Genomic DNA, 14,618 nt, shown 5'->3' on the forward strand with positions numbered 1-14,618 from the left:
CAGATTTGTTATGTACAGTAGCAAAGACATGCAGGGCAGTTTGGGTGGATTTTTAAGCATTTTTGACGTGGTGTGTGAAACAGAGATCGTGCTCGAGATCTGAGCGGGCGGATGTTGCTGAGTCCGCTCTGATTGAGGGTTCGTTTCGGAATTTGGAATTAAGCGAGTCAATAAAGCTAACTTTGTGTGGGGGGTTGAATAGACATTATGACGGGCACGACCGAACAATCTCCCTGGTCTGTACAAAGATAGGCAAGAAGATGAGGGGACTCAGCAAAAATACCCTGAAACATTAACCTTTTGCGTTTAACCTTACTTCCTTCGTATGCCAAATGAATGGCCATTTCCACCTTTTAATAACATCTGCATAAACGAAAGAGCAAGAAATTGATAGACAATTACATTACTATGCGGTGTATCTGGACATCATGTGCACCTGATGCTTTGTCGCAAGTAGGAACGCACATTTCATCACTATAGATTGGAGAAAATGAGATTTACATGATCGTAAACATTATCGATTGCTCTTCTATTCTTCTATTTTGCTACACGACGAAAACCCGAACCTCAAACAAATGTAGATACAGTTGACAAGTTACTCCTCGAGTAAGCGTGCTCTTTAGCCCATGGCTTAGGACTCCTGCCCCTACTAACACTCCTTGGGCGGTTTGCCCACAAAGGCAGATTTTCATTAGAGCCGTTTGGACTCAAGCCACCTGGATTTCCGAACCCCTGAGGCGATGTCGGACTCTTCGGTGGATTCCCAGCTGGTGAATTACCCCATAAGGATTCTCTGATGGAGTTGTTATCGTCGTCGTTGGCACTGGAGAAGGACGTTCTACCAGACGATGGCCGGGTACGAGACCACATGGCCGTTGGAGCGATGAGGGTCGTGGCGGGGGAGAAGACCTCGTGGTGTCCTGAGCTGAACTCTTCCATGTCTTCGCCCTTCTTCTGGATGGATGTACATTTTCCAATCCACAACATCTGTTCATGCTCACGGAGATAGCGCTCACCACTAAACGCCTTTTGCACAATATTGCGTGCCATGAGACCGAGCTTTCGTCTTTGCGTTTTCTTCTCGTACATACGTGCTGTGATGATAGCCACGTCTTCTGGACCTGGCTTGAATGGTAATACGGGAGCTTTCTCGCCGGGCTTGTCGTCTGCGTACTTAGCCCACTCGCCTATCATTGCTAAAATGTTGATTTGGGCTCGTGCAAGTGATTGCGCGTCGTTAGGAGCAACAACTTCACTGAATCGTGAGCCGTCGTCTTTGTCTGTGAGGACTCGCAAAGAGGCTCCCACGTCAGTACACACGACTGGAACTCCAGTAAGTGCTGCCTCTCCTAAAGCGAGTGGAAGTCCTTCGGAGACGGAAGAATTGAGGAAAAGCCACTTGAGACAAATTAGCAGGGCTTCAATGTAAGCGAGGAAGGTTCGACGTACCGATGTGGCGAGAACAGTCTTGGGGTCTGATGTTCCCATGAGTGTCAGATTTTCACCAAGGGACTTCGACGCCAGGATCTCCTGACATTCTGCTGAATACACTGGATCCTTGTCCAAAGCACCATAAATATGCAGCTGATAATCCTTGAAACCCCATTCATTGACAATGACATTGGCTGCCAAGATAGCTGTCTTGATATCCTTTGCGAACCAGACGTGGGAAAGCATAGTGACCGTAGGCTTCTCCGTTGAGATATCCGCTACAGGCGAGAATTTCTAAACTCGATTAGCATGTTATGGAATCATCTGCAAAGAAGACTAACCTTCATATCTGGAATACCGTTGACGACGGGATCGATTTTACGAGCGAATTTCCTGCGATGCTCTAAATTGCCGTAGTGCGATCCCACTTCGATCTCCCACCCAATGTTGAAGAAATCAGCGCAGGGAAGAACTTGATCAGCATGGTGCAGTGCCAGGACAGCAGTGACCCTCATTAATCCTAACAAGGAATTTCGCACGAAAGGCTGGAGGACACATAATGCAGATGACAGGTAGAGATTCGTCTCACGCCAACTGATTGCGTGATCCCAGATTTGAAGTGTGCAGTTGCGCTTCATCTTGCAAACAACACCGTAAGATGCCGAGACACTGTGATGTGAGGCCTGGAAAACTGCCGGGATTTCTTCTGGCACGGGAATGGAGAAGATGAAGAGATCTGTGAAGGTTAGCAGTGGCATCTTCGTTCATCGGGTCGACTTACATCTGAACCACAAATCCATAGCTGCGTCGAGATGACCTAAAGTAGGCAATTCGGTTTCGAACCATTCGGAAGGAGGTTTGGTGTTCGGCAGTGTCTCAGACAGCCACAGATTTCTCCATGCATTCTTGACAGCGTCACTTGTCCACACTGAAGCCCAATGGCGAGGTCCTTCAAAGTAGGTATTGAGATCCACGAGCGCTCGTGTCGCTTGATGGATATCACTTGCAGAGAGTGTCTTCGCGCGCGCAGCTTTGACGAGTGCAGTCAGAGCTGGAATGAAGGTTTTCTGGATGTCTTCGAACTTGGCGTTTCTGGCGACTGGATTGACTTCGCTGTCTAGCTTGTTATGGAACACACTGCATTGTCAGTACTTGTAGAGATGGATGGGGAAGGGTCGACAAACCCGTGAACTGGATGCAAGAAATCCAAACCCCAGAGTGGGACAACCTTCAACGACTGCACGTTCTCCTCGATTTGATGTTTGGGCTATATCTGGTTAGCACGACTGGTATATTGCGAAGGATTTCGATACTTACCAAGCCGAAATCGTTGGCACTCTCCACAACCATATGCCACTTGATAGACTTGAGGTTGTTGACCATATCACGACGACAAGCAGAGACTCCGCCACCTTCGTTAGGCCAAGTCCCAGTATCGACAGCCATGACGTGCAGATTTTCACTCGTATCCTGCTGCAAGGTTTGACTTCTGGTGAACATCAAAGCATCTCCTCCTTGACCGAAGCCATGAAGATCTCCAAGTTTGATAGCTAATGGAGTCCAAGAACTGATATCGTTTGAAAGCTCGGAGCTGGCCATGATGGCGTCCGTGTGCATGATCAAGTATCCTTCGGCACCAGTCAATGCACCGCGATCTCTCTTGAGCCAGTAGGGCTTGAGTAAAGGCTCTTCGCGTAGGAGTCGTTCGTCGAGGAATCGGGTGAGGACACCGTCGAAGTACTTGTCGTTCTTCCAAGCCCTCCAAAGTTGGGATCTCGCGCGAGATGTTGAGATGGGTGAGCGCTTCACGTTTAACCGGAGTTGTCGCGAGAAGAAATTTGTCTTCAGAGAGGGGAAGTCAAGGAGTGGGTTGTCCATCCTGAAGTTGCAATTGGTAGGCTTCTTCAATACTCCGAGCCAATCTTCCATAATCAAGTCTGGAGTATCACATCTTTGACCATTCAACATAGTTGTAATCGTTGGGTGATGCTGATGATCGTAGAACCAAGTACTCTCGTAGACATCCTCGCCACGAACAAAGGTGGCTTCCGTAACGCGAGAATTGGGGATCCATCTCTCCATCTTGCCTGGGTGACGAGCTGGAGGAGCACACCAATTGATGTTGCAAGTGACGTGAGGGAAGACGAACTCGGCTCGGAGCAGCTCATCGTCGAACTGAGCGTTCTTCCTGTAGTGGTATTTGAATCGCACCAAACTTTCCGTGTCTTTGAACACATAGCTACCAGATTCGATGAAGCCCTTTTTGTTGAAGTGCACTGTCTGGAACTCGTCTTCTCCTGTAATACATGTGCGAGAAAGTGGAATGCGTGGATTACGATTCTTTCTCAGAACACCTCCTGTGATCTTGTTCGCGTACTCATACTGGTATTCGTTCTTCAGTCCATCTTTGCCATACACTTCTCGAGACAGCAGAAGCATGTTTGCCGAGAAATGGCTCACACCCTGAAGGTCAACGGATCCTTCAGGCTCTTTGTCGAGAAGCTTTGCGTACTTGCAAAGCTTGAAGTCTTTCTGTGGTCGGATGTGAAAGAATGAAGTCGATGTATCATCAAGACTCTGGATGATAAGACGGTTCTTCTTCAATGAGTAAACGGTACCTTTAGTGCCATCCCAGGTCTTTTGGGCCTTTTCTCGATTGTGGAACTAGACATGTCAATCAGCGCGCGGTTAAGGAGAAACGGGGACAATGGGCATACTAAAAACCATGGCAGAAGTATATTCTGCGCATTCTTTGCAATGATCCATGTTGTTGAGAGAAGAAAAGTTGCCACATTGGAGAAGATCTGCGATCTCACTGCAAGCGTAAACCTCAATTCTCTGTGGAATTCTGGATCTGCCACCAGGGAAACGATGAAGAACTTGAGCCAGACGCCTATCCCATGATAAATGCCGAGCAAGGGACTTGTGATGTACTTCTTGTATGAAGTAGGTTCGGCATCGAATTGGAAATCGTCACTGTTCGGAGATTGGATATTCCTCCGCAGCAGTCCGGCCAGCTTTTCGAGCGAATCCTCTGATTTTAGGGACTTGAAGAATCTAAGCTTGTTCATCGCTAACAGGACGCCAAAATCGCATTGAGCAATGAATGTTTGGAGATCGACTCTGGATTCTTTCAACAAGGCACGTTTCAGCCATTGAGAATTCGCCGAGGTCAGATCGTATCTCTCGCCTAAGCACCGGCGGAACAGAATGCTTCTGATTTCACCTGGGAGTTTGTCCCACATCAGGTCGCAGTCTAGTCCGAAGCAAGATTGCTGAATCAACTCTTTCTTGGCATTCGAAATCGCTAGCGAGCGATTCTCTGGTGATTCGTCTGCTGCAATATCTCTTCTGACGCTTTCCGAGACCTTGTACTTTTCGTGCCCGCTGACTTGTCGACAAGCTGGAAGCGATTCCGCGAGCACGCTACTATCATGTGTCATGCCCATGAGGAACTCAGCACCTGCGTGAAGCATGATTTCAGCAATAAATTGATAATTGTTGTTTGCGAAAGGCCGGCGTGCCGAGCTTCCTTCTTCAGGAAGGTTGACCAGGATATGAAGATTTCCATCGCTGCTAAAGCAGCTGATTGCTCTGATATTTGCTTTGGAAGGGAGATGCCGCTGCATTGACACCAATTGGAGCTTGATGGTGCCATCATTCCACTTCTTGCTGATTTCTCCCACGAGACTGTACGAGTCTGGGAATGCCTTGGCTGCTGGCTGCCAGAGGTGCTGCTGACTACAAGACATCAATATGGCTCGAACTTCAATTCCAAGAAGACTGTTCGCCTCGGTGCTGGTCGTGAGTCCCAGAGTAGTCGCTGATACGTTGTTGAAAAAGTTTGCAAGCTCACTCTGGCTCCAGTGTTGGTCATCTCCAAGCCCGGAGTAGGCATGGAACAAGCCTTGATTTCCTGGGTCGTTATTGGCTGGCTTTCGAGGCATTCCAATTTTGGCGGTCCGTATGGAGAGTAGGGCGGCTATCCATGTTGCAGTGGCAAGTGGAATGATGGTGTTGTAAATCATCTGAGGTTGCAGTAGTTTGATGACAATCCCGAGGGGTAGACCAACTCCGAGGGCTATGAGTAGGGGCTTTATCGTCCTCGGTCCAGAGAAGACTTTATTGTACTACATTTTGTTAGCGCCCAATACATTCCCGATAGATGAAATTCTTACCTGGTAAAGCAACAAGCCAGAGTATGCGAAAACCAATGATAAGAAGACAAGTAGTCCGTCTTTGGTGCCATCCAGGACAAATAAAAGGGTTGTAGTGAGAGCCAATGACCAGACATGAACGGAAAGGAATTGGCTAAAAGTTGAGAAGTATAACTTCTGTCTAGCCTTCGCAGTTTTGACCATCGCTTCGCGGATATGTGCAGCGGAGCGAATAGGTTCAGGGTTCTGGGCTTCGATTAGTCCGTTCAAGGTGTACGATTTGTAGTCCAAGATGACAGAGCCGATCAGATAGTAAGCTAGTCCAAGAGCTGTTGCTTTGCGGACCGTATCAGATTTGTCATTCAAGAGACTTAGAAGATTGCCGCCGGTGAGCAGTTCTACCCAACGATCCAAGAGTGCGATCAGGAAATAGAGAACGCCACAAACAACCTCATCTCCAGCTTGGCGCCACAGAACGAAGCCATTGTGTAGACGAATGCCTCTTTGGGCCTCGATCAGACTGGCAAGACCAACTTTGACTTGAACGTTCCAAGTGGAGCTGTATGGAATCGGCTGTTTTGAACCTTGAAGGCGACAGTACCATTCTAGAAGAAAGATAGTGGCATCCCATCCCTTAGCAAGTTGAAGGACCAACTGATCTGATGTAACGGGCATCCAAAACTTTCGCGATCTTTCTTTCTTGACATCTTGTAGGAGAGCGGCTCTTGCTAGAACCAGTGCAGCTGGATCGGTCATTCCACTGAAGACATTCTTGTCGCCTTGCCCTTTGACTTTGATATACCACTCTTTGAGCTTCTTGTCGTCGATGGCGTTGATTTTGTGATACCAGGTCACCCACTGTGCACCAACTCTTCTTGCACCCATTACCATGACTCCGATGAATATGAACAGCGCGACAAGATAGATGATGGTGTCGTAGCCGGTAACGAATATGGTAACAATCGGTGCAACGCCTAGAATAGGGACCGAAGACAAGATGATGGTTCGACCATTTTGGAAAGCGGACCCTAGATATTGGTAACTCGACAGAACAGCCAGCAGCGACAGATAAGATGTCAGAGCAATGAAATAAAGGATGAAGACAATTCCATCCTGAAAGCTGGCGTAAGCGGCAGAAACTATAACGAAGCCAATGAGACCACCAGTGAATGTAATCACCAGGCCTCCTACAAGGCGAGTGATGACATACATGTTCGCTGCTGGAAATGCGACGGAGTTGAGATAGTAGCTACCTCCGATGGAAATCCAGGTTCCAATCGCGCTGGAAAGGGGGAGAGATATCATCAGAGCGATGGTTGAGCTTTTCTTCTCCGAATCGGACATGAACGAGCTGAGGTAGAGACCATGCCCAGTGGTAGTCAATAGCAAGACATCAATGAAAGCTTTCAATCGTATTAGTAGAGTTTACGTACCTGTGAGAATTGCTTGACTTACCCGGAATGGCAAAAACACTCAGGAAGCTGAGGCGCTGATATCCTGGCATCACGGCTGGCTTGACACTATCATCGATATCAATTTGAGCGACCGCGTACGACGAGGCGTATCCAGTGGCGTAATCGATCTGGAGAGGTGGCTGGTTATGCGGCTTGCTGTAGTGTTCTCGGTGACGGTCTGAAAGAATCTTTCCGAATGCGCTGGGAGTAAGGTCAAAGTAGTCCTCGCATCTCGAACCCAAAGCAAACAGCTCCGAGAAAGCTCCAGCCTGGTCCGAATACTCGTTGAAAAGCGGGTTCCGGTCTGATACCTCGAGGTAGATTTCGTTGTAGGCAGCTTTCCTTGCAGCACAGAATATGGCAAGAGCAACAATATCTGAGTATGCATCAAAGCCATCAGCCGTAATCACAGATTCGAGAACATCTGTGATTTTCTCCAGGTCGTCGTGCCTCCTCGAGCATAAAATCTCCACGAAATTGGACGCCACATCTCGGAATACTTTCAGAGCAACATCAATATCAAAATGCTGGTACCCATGCTTCTCGTACCAAAGCCCTCGTGACTCAATAATCATCTGTTCTGGAATTTTGCCACTCAGATATCCAGCAGTATCCAACTCTCTTAACTGCCCAAACGATGGCCCATCGAGAATCTGCTCTTCAAGCAGAGCTCGCACTTGGCTGACTAGCATGTCTCCATTCTCTGGATCTGACACCTTCAAGTGCTGGAAAAAGTAGATGATATCAGATGGAGTGAGGAGCTTGATATCTTGGAGAAATCGCTTCGGTAAAGTTTTCTGGGGTTGTCCAGCAGTGAATTCAGCTGCGGAGATCTCGGTCGCAAAGCATGCATGGCGGGAACAGCCCTTGTTAGATAGATACGCGTGGAGAATCGTATTCTCGAGATCAGATGCATATCTCGATACATAGATTGTGAGAGTGCCAGTCTCAACGTCAACATCAGATACAGCCCAAAATTGGACGCCTGCTGGTGTACGGAATCCAGAATCTAAGCCAATGAAGACTTCAATCGGATCCAAGATTTCTTCCGAATCAGAAGCGGCCCAAAGACCCTGAGCGAGCTCGTTTATCGATTGAAGGGCAGTATTATCGATGTGATTCGAGTTAGGGGTAAATCCGTCGTGGTGCAGTTTACGAAAAAAGGTTCCCATGGTGCGGAGCTTCGATGGTGGTATTTGGTCTAACTTCCCCATGCGAAGTAGATGACGCTGTGTTTGCACAACTGAGTTGTAGTCGTCTTGGGTTGCATGGAGGCCAATCGGAAAACATCCGAGCAAGTTGTAGGATTCCCCTGTTGGAGAAAATGACAGCGGGCTGCCCCGAATCTTGGGCATTTTCTGGAACCAGCTCCCATTCTTCTCGTCTCGGGCATAAAGATCGATAATGCTTAGATCTAGACTGGCATCGGCTTTATGAAAGTTCTGAGACTTGTCTGAAAGATCTAAAACTGGTGCCAGGTACTTCAAGCTCGGGACAATTTTCTCGAGCTGTGCGATTGATGCACCAGCTGTTAGATTCGACACAAGCTGATGAGTCGACCGCCACTGATTGTGTAACTTCATCACTCTTTGATCCTTCAGCCACTGAAAAGCTGCAAGTGGTTCCGGGACTCCTTTGCTCGCCGCATCGAATAAAGCTCCCTTCGAATTGATGAATACCATAGCACTGTAGTACCTGCACCAAATATAACATCTTTTGATCACTGAATGAGACAAAGATTTCTCGTCATCCACTGTCTCCCATACCATCACCCTGAAGTCCCGCAGACATGTCTGGGTCACAAAGGCCTTGACCGTGGACTTCATCACAGCCATCTGGAAATAGTCTCTCACATGGCCACTTGTCAGAATCGTGCCATTTCTGACAACCACTCCAGCGAAATTGGCCATATTGGGACTCTCCTTCCCTAGGAAATTGGGCGGTGCAATTTCGAGATAGATATCCAGCCCATGACTGCGCACATATTGTACTAGAGCATCGAATACCGGCATTGGAAGCCAATCCTCCCATCCTGCTAACAAAACTCCAGAAAACGCCGAAGACTGGGTGTTGGAGTTCCTGAACCGTTTCTCTATCACGTCACGAACTTTCTCAACAGCCACAATGATGTCTTGATCATCTTGCTTCTGTTTTAGAGCATGGAGCTCTCGAAGATTGAGTCGTCCAACTCGTGTGTGTTGGCTAGATGGGCGAACATTTGCGATCGCTTCGTGAACTCCTACCTGCAAAGGATCCAAGATCAAGATATCCCATCTTGTCAAAAGCTCGGCTTCGGCTTGTGTGGGATAGCTATCGAATCCTCCAAGGTATACTCCGAAGGACGAAGCCGGGAGTCGAGGCTTCTCGCTGATGATTTGAGGGGAACCACTCTCGTGGAATTCCAAAAATGCTTTTAAGCGCGGGGGTATGGACTTCGATTTTCGTTCTCTCTGCAACAAATATTAGGAAACTGAGAGCAAAAGAGGATAGGAATGGTAATGAACTACCTTTGACCAGTCTTTGATAATGTTAACCAGTACCAAGATAAATGATATTGACCCCGCTAAGGCTGAACATGCCGCAATACCAATGAACGCCCATTGCCACCAATGCTCCAAAGGCTTGCCAATGCCCAGCTCTCCGATTGGCAAGAGATTAACCATGGCTCAAAACGTCAGATGCAAGAAAAGAAAAGGATAAACACAAACGTAATCACCGCTCAGAAGAAACAAATACAAGAACGAATGACTGGAAACAGCTGAACATCCATAAATTGACTCCTTGTACAATACTGAGAAATGGTGTTGTGCAATGAAAGAAAGAAAGTTGACTGACATCAACCACTCGGCCCAGGATCCTCCGCCAGTGGTGGGGCAGGATCCCAACTTCGAAAATGCCATGGCTTTGTTCTCCCGCCTCATGACCCATTGTTCCTCAAACTGCTAGGGCCCTGCGGTCCCATCCCCGAAGAAGTGTTGTCTTCGTTGATCCACACACAGTCCACTCGGTCAGGGTGGCTCCCTGGTGTGCCACGGACCACGCACATGGGATGCGGAGCATACGCTCATCGTATTTAGGCGCAACTAATGGGGGCGGTAAGGTATTTTAGGATGCTAGACGCTTAGATCTTGGACTTGATCTAAATGTCAAACGGACTCGCCCCCCAGAGTTGAGGCTGAGTCGCGAGGGGAGGTAGATAAATCGACCTTGTCCATCCACCTCGATACTCTATGTGAAGCTGGGTACTATGCGCCCGCCCAGAAGAACGACCGCATGAAGGCGCCAGCTGTCAGTCTCTGGGGCTTTTGAAGCCACTCCAGCACAACACTCGGGTCATCGTGCATGAGGCCATCGTCGACGCCATTGGTGAAAAGGAGACGGTGCATGGTCGTCGTGACTCGTAAAGAAAAAGGTTGTGCGTGCAGTAGACTCCGGCTCGGCAGCTGCAGAGAATAAAAGTGCTCGCTTAGGTGCGAACACGCTAAGCCTCTTTTGAGCACAACAGCCCCTTTTCAGATCGTTTCCGTGTTCGGTTAACATGCCACACAGTTCGAAGTGTTAGAGGGCTGATCTCTTTGCATACATTCAACCCACCAGATGCTGAAACTATTACTTGATATCAGCCTTCTTCTCATCGTATTCCACCGAGGCATTGCTGTAATGTTTTACTTGATCCACAAGCAAAACGTCTAGAAGCTAGCTGCATGATCTTCTATTTTTAAGCGAGGCCTACTTGAGCAGATGCAGCTGCAGGGAGACAATACTCCTTGCTAGGCGATCAAATAATGGACGACCAATGAACGAGCGCTCGTATTATTGGCCCACTCCAAGCTTTGGTTGCTGTTTCTAACGTCCAATGCAGTTGTTTCAAGGATAAGGTGTGCCATTCAAGTACCCATGCCAGCAGACAGACTTTCCTCCGGCACCGAGAAGACAGGGTATGCTGACAAAGTGCTGTCAAAAAAAGTCTCAGGATGGTTAAGGATGGGACGAAAACTGACGGGAGGGACATATTCCCTGCGACTCATCCCAGTCAAACACGCATCTCCACCACGAAATCAGCTTCTACGCCATGCGCCATGATGATAGATCGATCCGCCAACCCACTGTATGGGTGGGCACGCGAAACTATTGCATTTCAGGCCTTCATCTCGAAATCTCTCTTGATGATATAGACAGCTTCAGGCGTCCTTCCATTCGTTCTACAACTTCCTTCTCAGGAGTCAACAGTCATTCGTTATGCTGTTCCACGTTCTTTCCGCTTCGGCGCTATTATTATCTAATACTGTTTTTGCTTTCAGCGTTCAGAGCACCGTTTTGGTCATCGCCAAAGATGCGACCACTTCCTACTCCGCAACCTCTGGTTTGACCGCCTACGGAATCCCATACCAACTCCTGACCGTGCCATCGACTGGAGCTGCCCTCCCCGAACTCAGCACTGCGAGCGGCGATGGAAACTTTGGAGGAATCGTTGTTTTGAGTGAGGTTTCCTATGAATATGAGGGAGGACTATTTCACAGTGCTCTCACCACCGCGCAATGGACTTCGCTTTTCAACTATCAAACTTCTTTCGGAGTCCGTATGACCCGTATCGATGTCTACCCAGAGGCGCAATTCGGTAGGTTTATTCGAAGGAAACGGGATTTGACATTTGGCTGATTTTGTAGGAACCACTCCCGCTTCCACTACCAGTCCAGGCTGCTGCGAAGCTGGTGTTGAGCAACTCATCTCCATCAGCAACTCTACCAGCTTTTCTCAATCCGGCATGAAAATGTAAGTTTTTAAGCATATCTAAGTTGACAATAGTCACAGCTAATCTTGAACCTAGCGGAGCCACGATGTCAACCCAAGGTTTATACCATTACCCCGCCACAATCACCAACAGCACCATCGCCACTACAATTGCACAATTTGGCCCATCGGGAATCTTCACCACAGACACTACCGCTGCAGTCATCAACAACATTGATGGACGCGAGCAGATGGTTTGGTTCATCAGTTGGGCTTCGGATTGGTCCCCAACTTCGACCTATCTCGATCATGCTTGGATCACCTGGATGACCAGAGGTCTTTGTAAGTGATTCCGAGTGACTTTCGCGATCCTTTTGCTAACAAATCTTACAGACGCTGGTTTCCGCAGAGTTTACTTCAGCACCCAAGGTAAGGAACCAATCCCCCTCATGTGGCGAACTATAAATCGTTACGTCGACCGCTACATCCCTGCATAATCTGCCCTTGATAACCATTATGAGATGGCCCATTGCTTTTCCGGTAGAAACATGCTCTCGTGTTTAAAATGCCATAAGCAAACTTCCCTTCACACACACTAATTGACACGATTACTATGCATCACGAAAAGCATGTGAAGAATCATGGACTAATTTCTCCATTTCTTAGTTGACGACATGTTCCTGGCCACATCCCTCTACAGCCCCGCAGACGTCAATTTCCGCATCACGCCGGCCGATCTCGACGGCCACGTTGCCTGGTCCGCGGCTCTGAACGCCAAATTACCGGCAGGAAGTGTATACTTCACCGAAGTCGGGCACAACGGCAACGGCAACATCGAGGTGGGTCAAACCATAAAACCCAATCCCAATCCCGATCCCAACCCTTATCGTATTTCTATTTTTGAGTTTCTCGGCTAACACAGGAGAAAAACAGGCTGCTATTACCAACGATACCGCTGGCATCTGCCAGCCAGACTCGGCTATTGAGTATGATGAGCAGATTGACACTGCGTTGGAGTTCCAGAAGCCTTTGGGGAGTGGGACTGATATCTGGCCTGCTACACCGGCTACTTATGTGTGGAGCGAGGAGTGCACGAAGCTTGATGCGTTGAATCTTTGGTGGACTAAGCCTGAGAACCGTGATGCTTTTGCTCATGTTACACATACCTTTTCGCACGAGGGCCTCAACAATGCTACCTACGCAGATACCAGCAGAGAAGTAGGAGCCTCGATTCAAATTGGGTTTTCAAGATACTTACTGCTATTACAGATCTCTTTCAACAAAGCATGGCTCGCCCAAACCGGACTCGACCAAGCTAAGCATTTCTCCGGAACTGGTCTCATCCCACCGTGAGTACTACACATCACGTATTCTGGATTATAGAACCTGACATTTTTCATAGTGCGATCACTGGTATGCACAACGGAGATGCTCTCCGAGCATTCGTCGACAATGGCATTGTCAACGGCGTCGGTGACAACACTCGTCCAGTGCTCATGAACTCCGAGCACGAACATTGGCCACTGACCACCACGGTCGAGGGCAACGGATATGCTGGTTTCCAAATCACTCCCCGTTGGGCCACTACCATTTACTACAACTGCGATCTGCCAGCTTGCACTGTTGCCGAGTGGATCGCTACCTCTGCCGGTGCTGGAGATATCCAAGATCTTTTGGTCAATGCCCGTGAGGTCAACACCAAGCATCTCCTGTCCCTTCACCACGACCCGTAAGTTTTCTTCTACTCTACTGATGGGATTGGCACTGATTTTAATTGCAAGATACATGTTCCACCAAGCCAACATGAGATGGGCTGATGTCGCCCAAGTCGCCGTCAACGGCGTCGTAGGCAAATACTCCCTCCTCATGATGTGGGTCGAGGTCGTCACCCAAGAAATGATGCGTCTGGTGGAATGGCCCATGATCTCCCAAAAGCACGACGACATCGCCGCCTCCTTCGCCGCGCGTCAAACCCGCGACAACTGCTCCCCCAAAGTCGCACTGGTATACGGCGGCTCATCCAACACCACCAAGACCATCACAGGCGTCACCGTCACGACCACCAACAACGTTTGCGGTGTTGAGATCCCGGTCACGCTCCCTGGCCCCGTCATCGCTACTCAGGCCAAGGTCGGAAGATCCGAGCAGGTTGGCTCTGACCCCTTGACGGTTTGGTTGACCATGTCTGGGTCCCCGGTTAGTCTCCGCCTCGCTAAGCCGATTGCTCTTTGAGTGTCGTTCGTCCGAGGGGTCTAGCGCTAGAATTAGAAAAGAAAAGAAAAGAAAAGAAAACAAATATTTAGATTTCATATAGTAAACAAACATAATACACCATATATGCTTTTCTTTGTACATGCACGACATTTCATTGTGAAGTCAACAACTCGCTTCGAGTCGTTCACATCGTGCAGTCCAACTAGTCCCTAGTGTTGTTTGTGAAAAAAAGGGGTAAATTTTCTCGGTAACTGGTTACCGAAGTTTTGCAACTAGCGAGTATCAGTGGCTTTTTGCAACTTCACAATCCTGACTCGCTATCACGCCACGACACCAGCCTATCGAGTATGTACGCAGCTTAGACAACTACTTCGAAGTAGTCGTAGGCCAAAGCTCTGCCAGTACGACAGTAGCATTTCGCTTTGACGAGTTCGCCTTCCCCCAGAGCACCAGAGCGCCAGAGCGTCAGTCACCTGTCGTCGCCTCAGTCCAGCTAGGCTCCACGCCATTCAGATTCAGTAGTCCATGCTGAATTTTGGTCGCCGCCCCGCCTTAACGAAGTAACCTGCAATGCATCCATGCATGCATCCATGCATGTACGGAGGAGTATCTGCAGGGCAGGGCATCAAAA

At 48.5% G+C, this 14,618-nt stretch overlaps 2 protein-coding genes across 2 annotated transcripts; one reads left to right on the top strand and one right to left on the bottom strand.

Moving 5' to 3' along the window:
• Positions 1-499: 499 nt before the first annotated feature.
• ONS95_005281 (uncharacterized protein) lies at positions 500-9,839 on the bottom strand. The gene is made up of 10 exons (XM_058498681.1): positions 9,550-9,839; positions 7,044-9,492; positions 5,610-6,991; positions 4,149-5,561; positions 2,749-4,095; positions 2,616-2,698; positions 2,213-2,568; positions 1,773-2,167; positions 1,450-1,725; positions 500-1,398 (listed from the first exon to the last, which is right to left on the bottom strand). The coding sequence occupies exons 1-10, from the start codon at positions 9,703-9,705 to the stop codon at positions 568-570; spliced, it is 8,688 nt and encodes a 2,895-aa protein (XP_058350946.1). The 5' UTR covers positions 9,706-9,839; the 3' UTR covers positions 500-567.
• ONS95_005282 (uncharacterized protein) lies at positions 9,840-14,341 on the top strand. Its single transcript, XM_058498682.1, has 9 exons — positions 9,840-11,660; positions 11,710-11,815; positions 11,871-12,115; positions 12,167-12,202; positions 12,440-12,612; positions 12,707-12,991; positions 13,043-13,122; positions 13,176-13,502; positions 13,555-14,341. Exons 1-9 carry the CDS (start codon positions 11,282-11,284, stop codon positions 14,003-14,005), a joined length of 2,082 nt encoding a protein of 693 aa, XP_058350947.1. The 5' UTR covers positions 9,840-11,281; the 3' UTR covers positions 14,006-14,341.
• Positions 14,342-14,618: the final 277 nt, after the last annotated feature.

This window comes from Cadophora gregata, assembly GCF_030347475.1.
Source record: "Cadophora gregata isolate MNR1 chromosome Unknown scaffold_16, whole genome shotgun sequence".
Taxonomy (NCBI): domain Eukaryota; kingdom Fungi; phylum Ascomycota; class Leotiomycetes; order Helotiales; family Ploettnerulaceae; genus Cadophora; species Cadophora gregata.

What these genes read in the sequence shown, in the direction of transcription:
- ONS95_005281 (XM_058498681.1), bottom strand. Translation starts at nt 9,705, where the DNA reads ATGGTTAATCTCTTGCCAATCGGAGAGCTGGGCATTGGCAAGCCTTTG. An exon ending in TATGGATTTGTGGTTCAGAT is followed by an intron (nt 2,168 to 2,212) that starts GTAAGTCGACCC and finishes TAACCTTCACAG; the next exon opens with ATCTCTTCATCTTCTCCATT. An exon ending in AGACTGTTCTCGCCACATCG is followed by an intron (nt 1,399 to 1,449) that starts GTACGTCGAACC and finishes ATTTGTCTCAAG; the next exon opens with TGGCTTTTCCTCAATTCTTC.
- ONS95_005282 (XM_058498682.1), top strand. Translation starts at nt 11,282, where the DNA reads ATGCTGTTCCACGTTCTTTCCGCTTCGGCGCTATTATTATCTAATACT. An exon ending in GGAACTGGTCTCATCCCACC is followed by an intron (nt 13,123 to 13,175) that starts GTGAGTACTACA and finishes CATTTTTCATAG; the next exon opens with TGCGATCACTGGTATGCACA. An exon ending in CTGTCCCTTCACCACGACCC is followed by an intron (nt 13,503 to 13,554) that starts GTAAGTTTTCTT and finishes TTTAATTGCAAG; the next exon opens with ATACATGTTCCACCAAGCCA.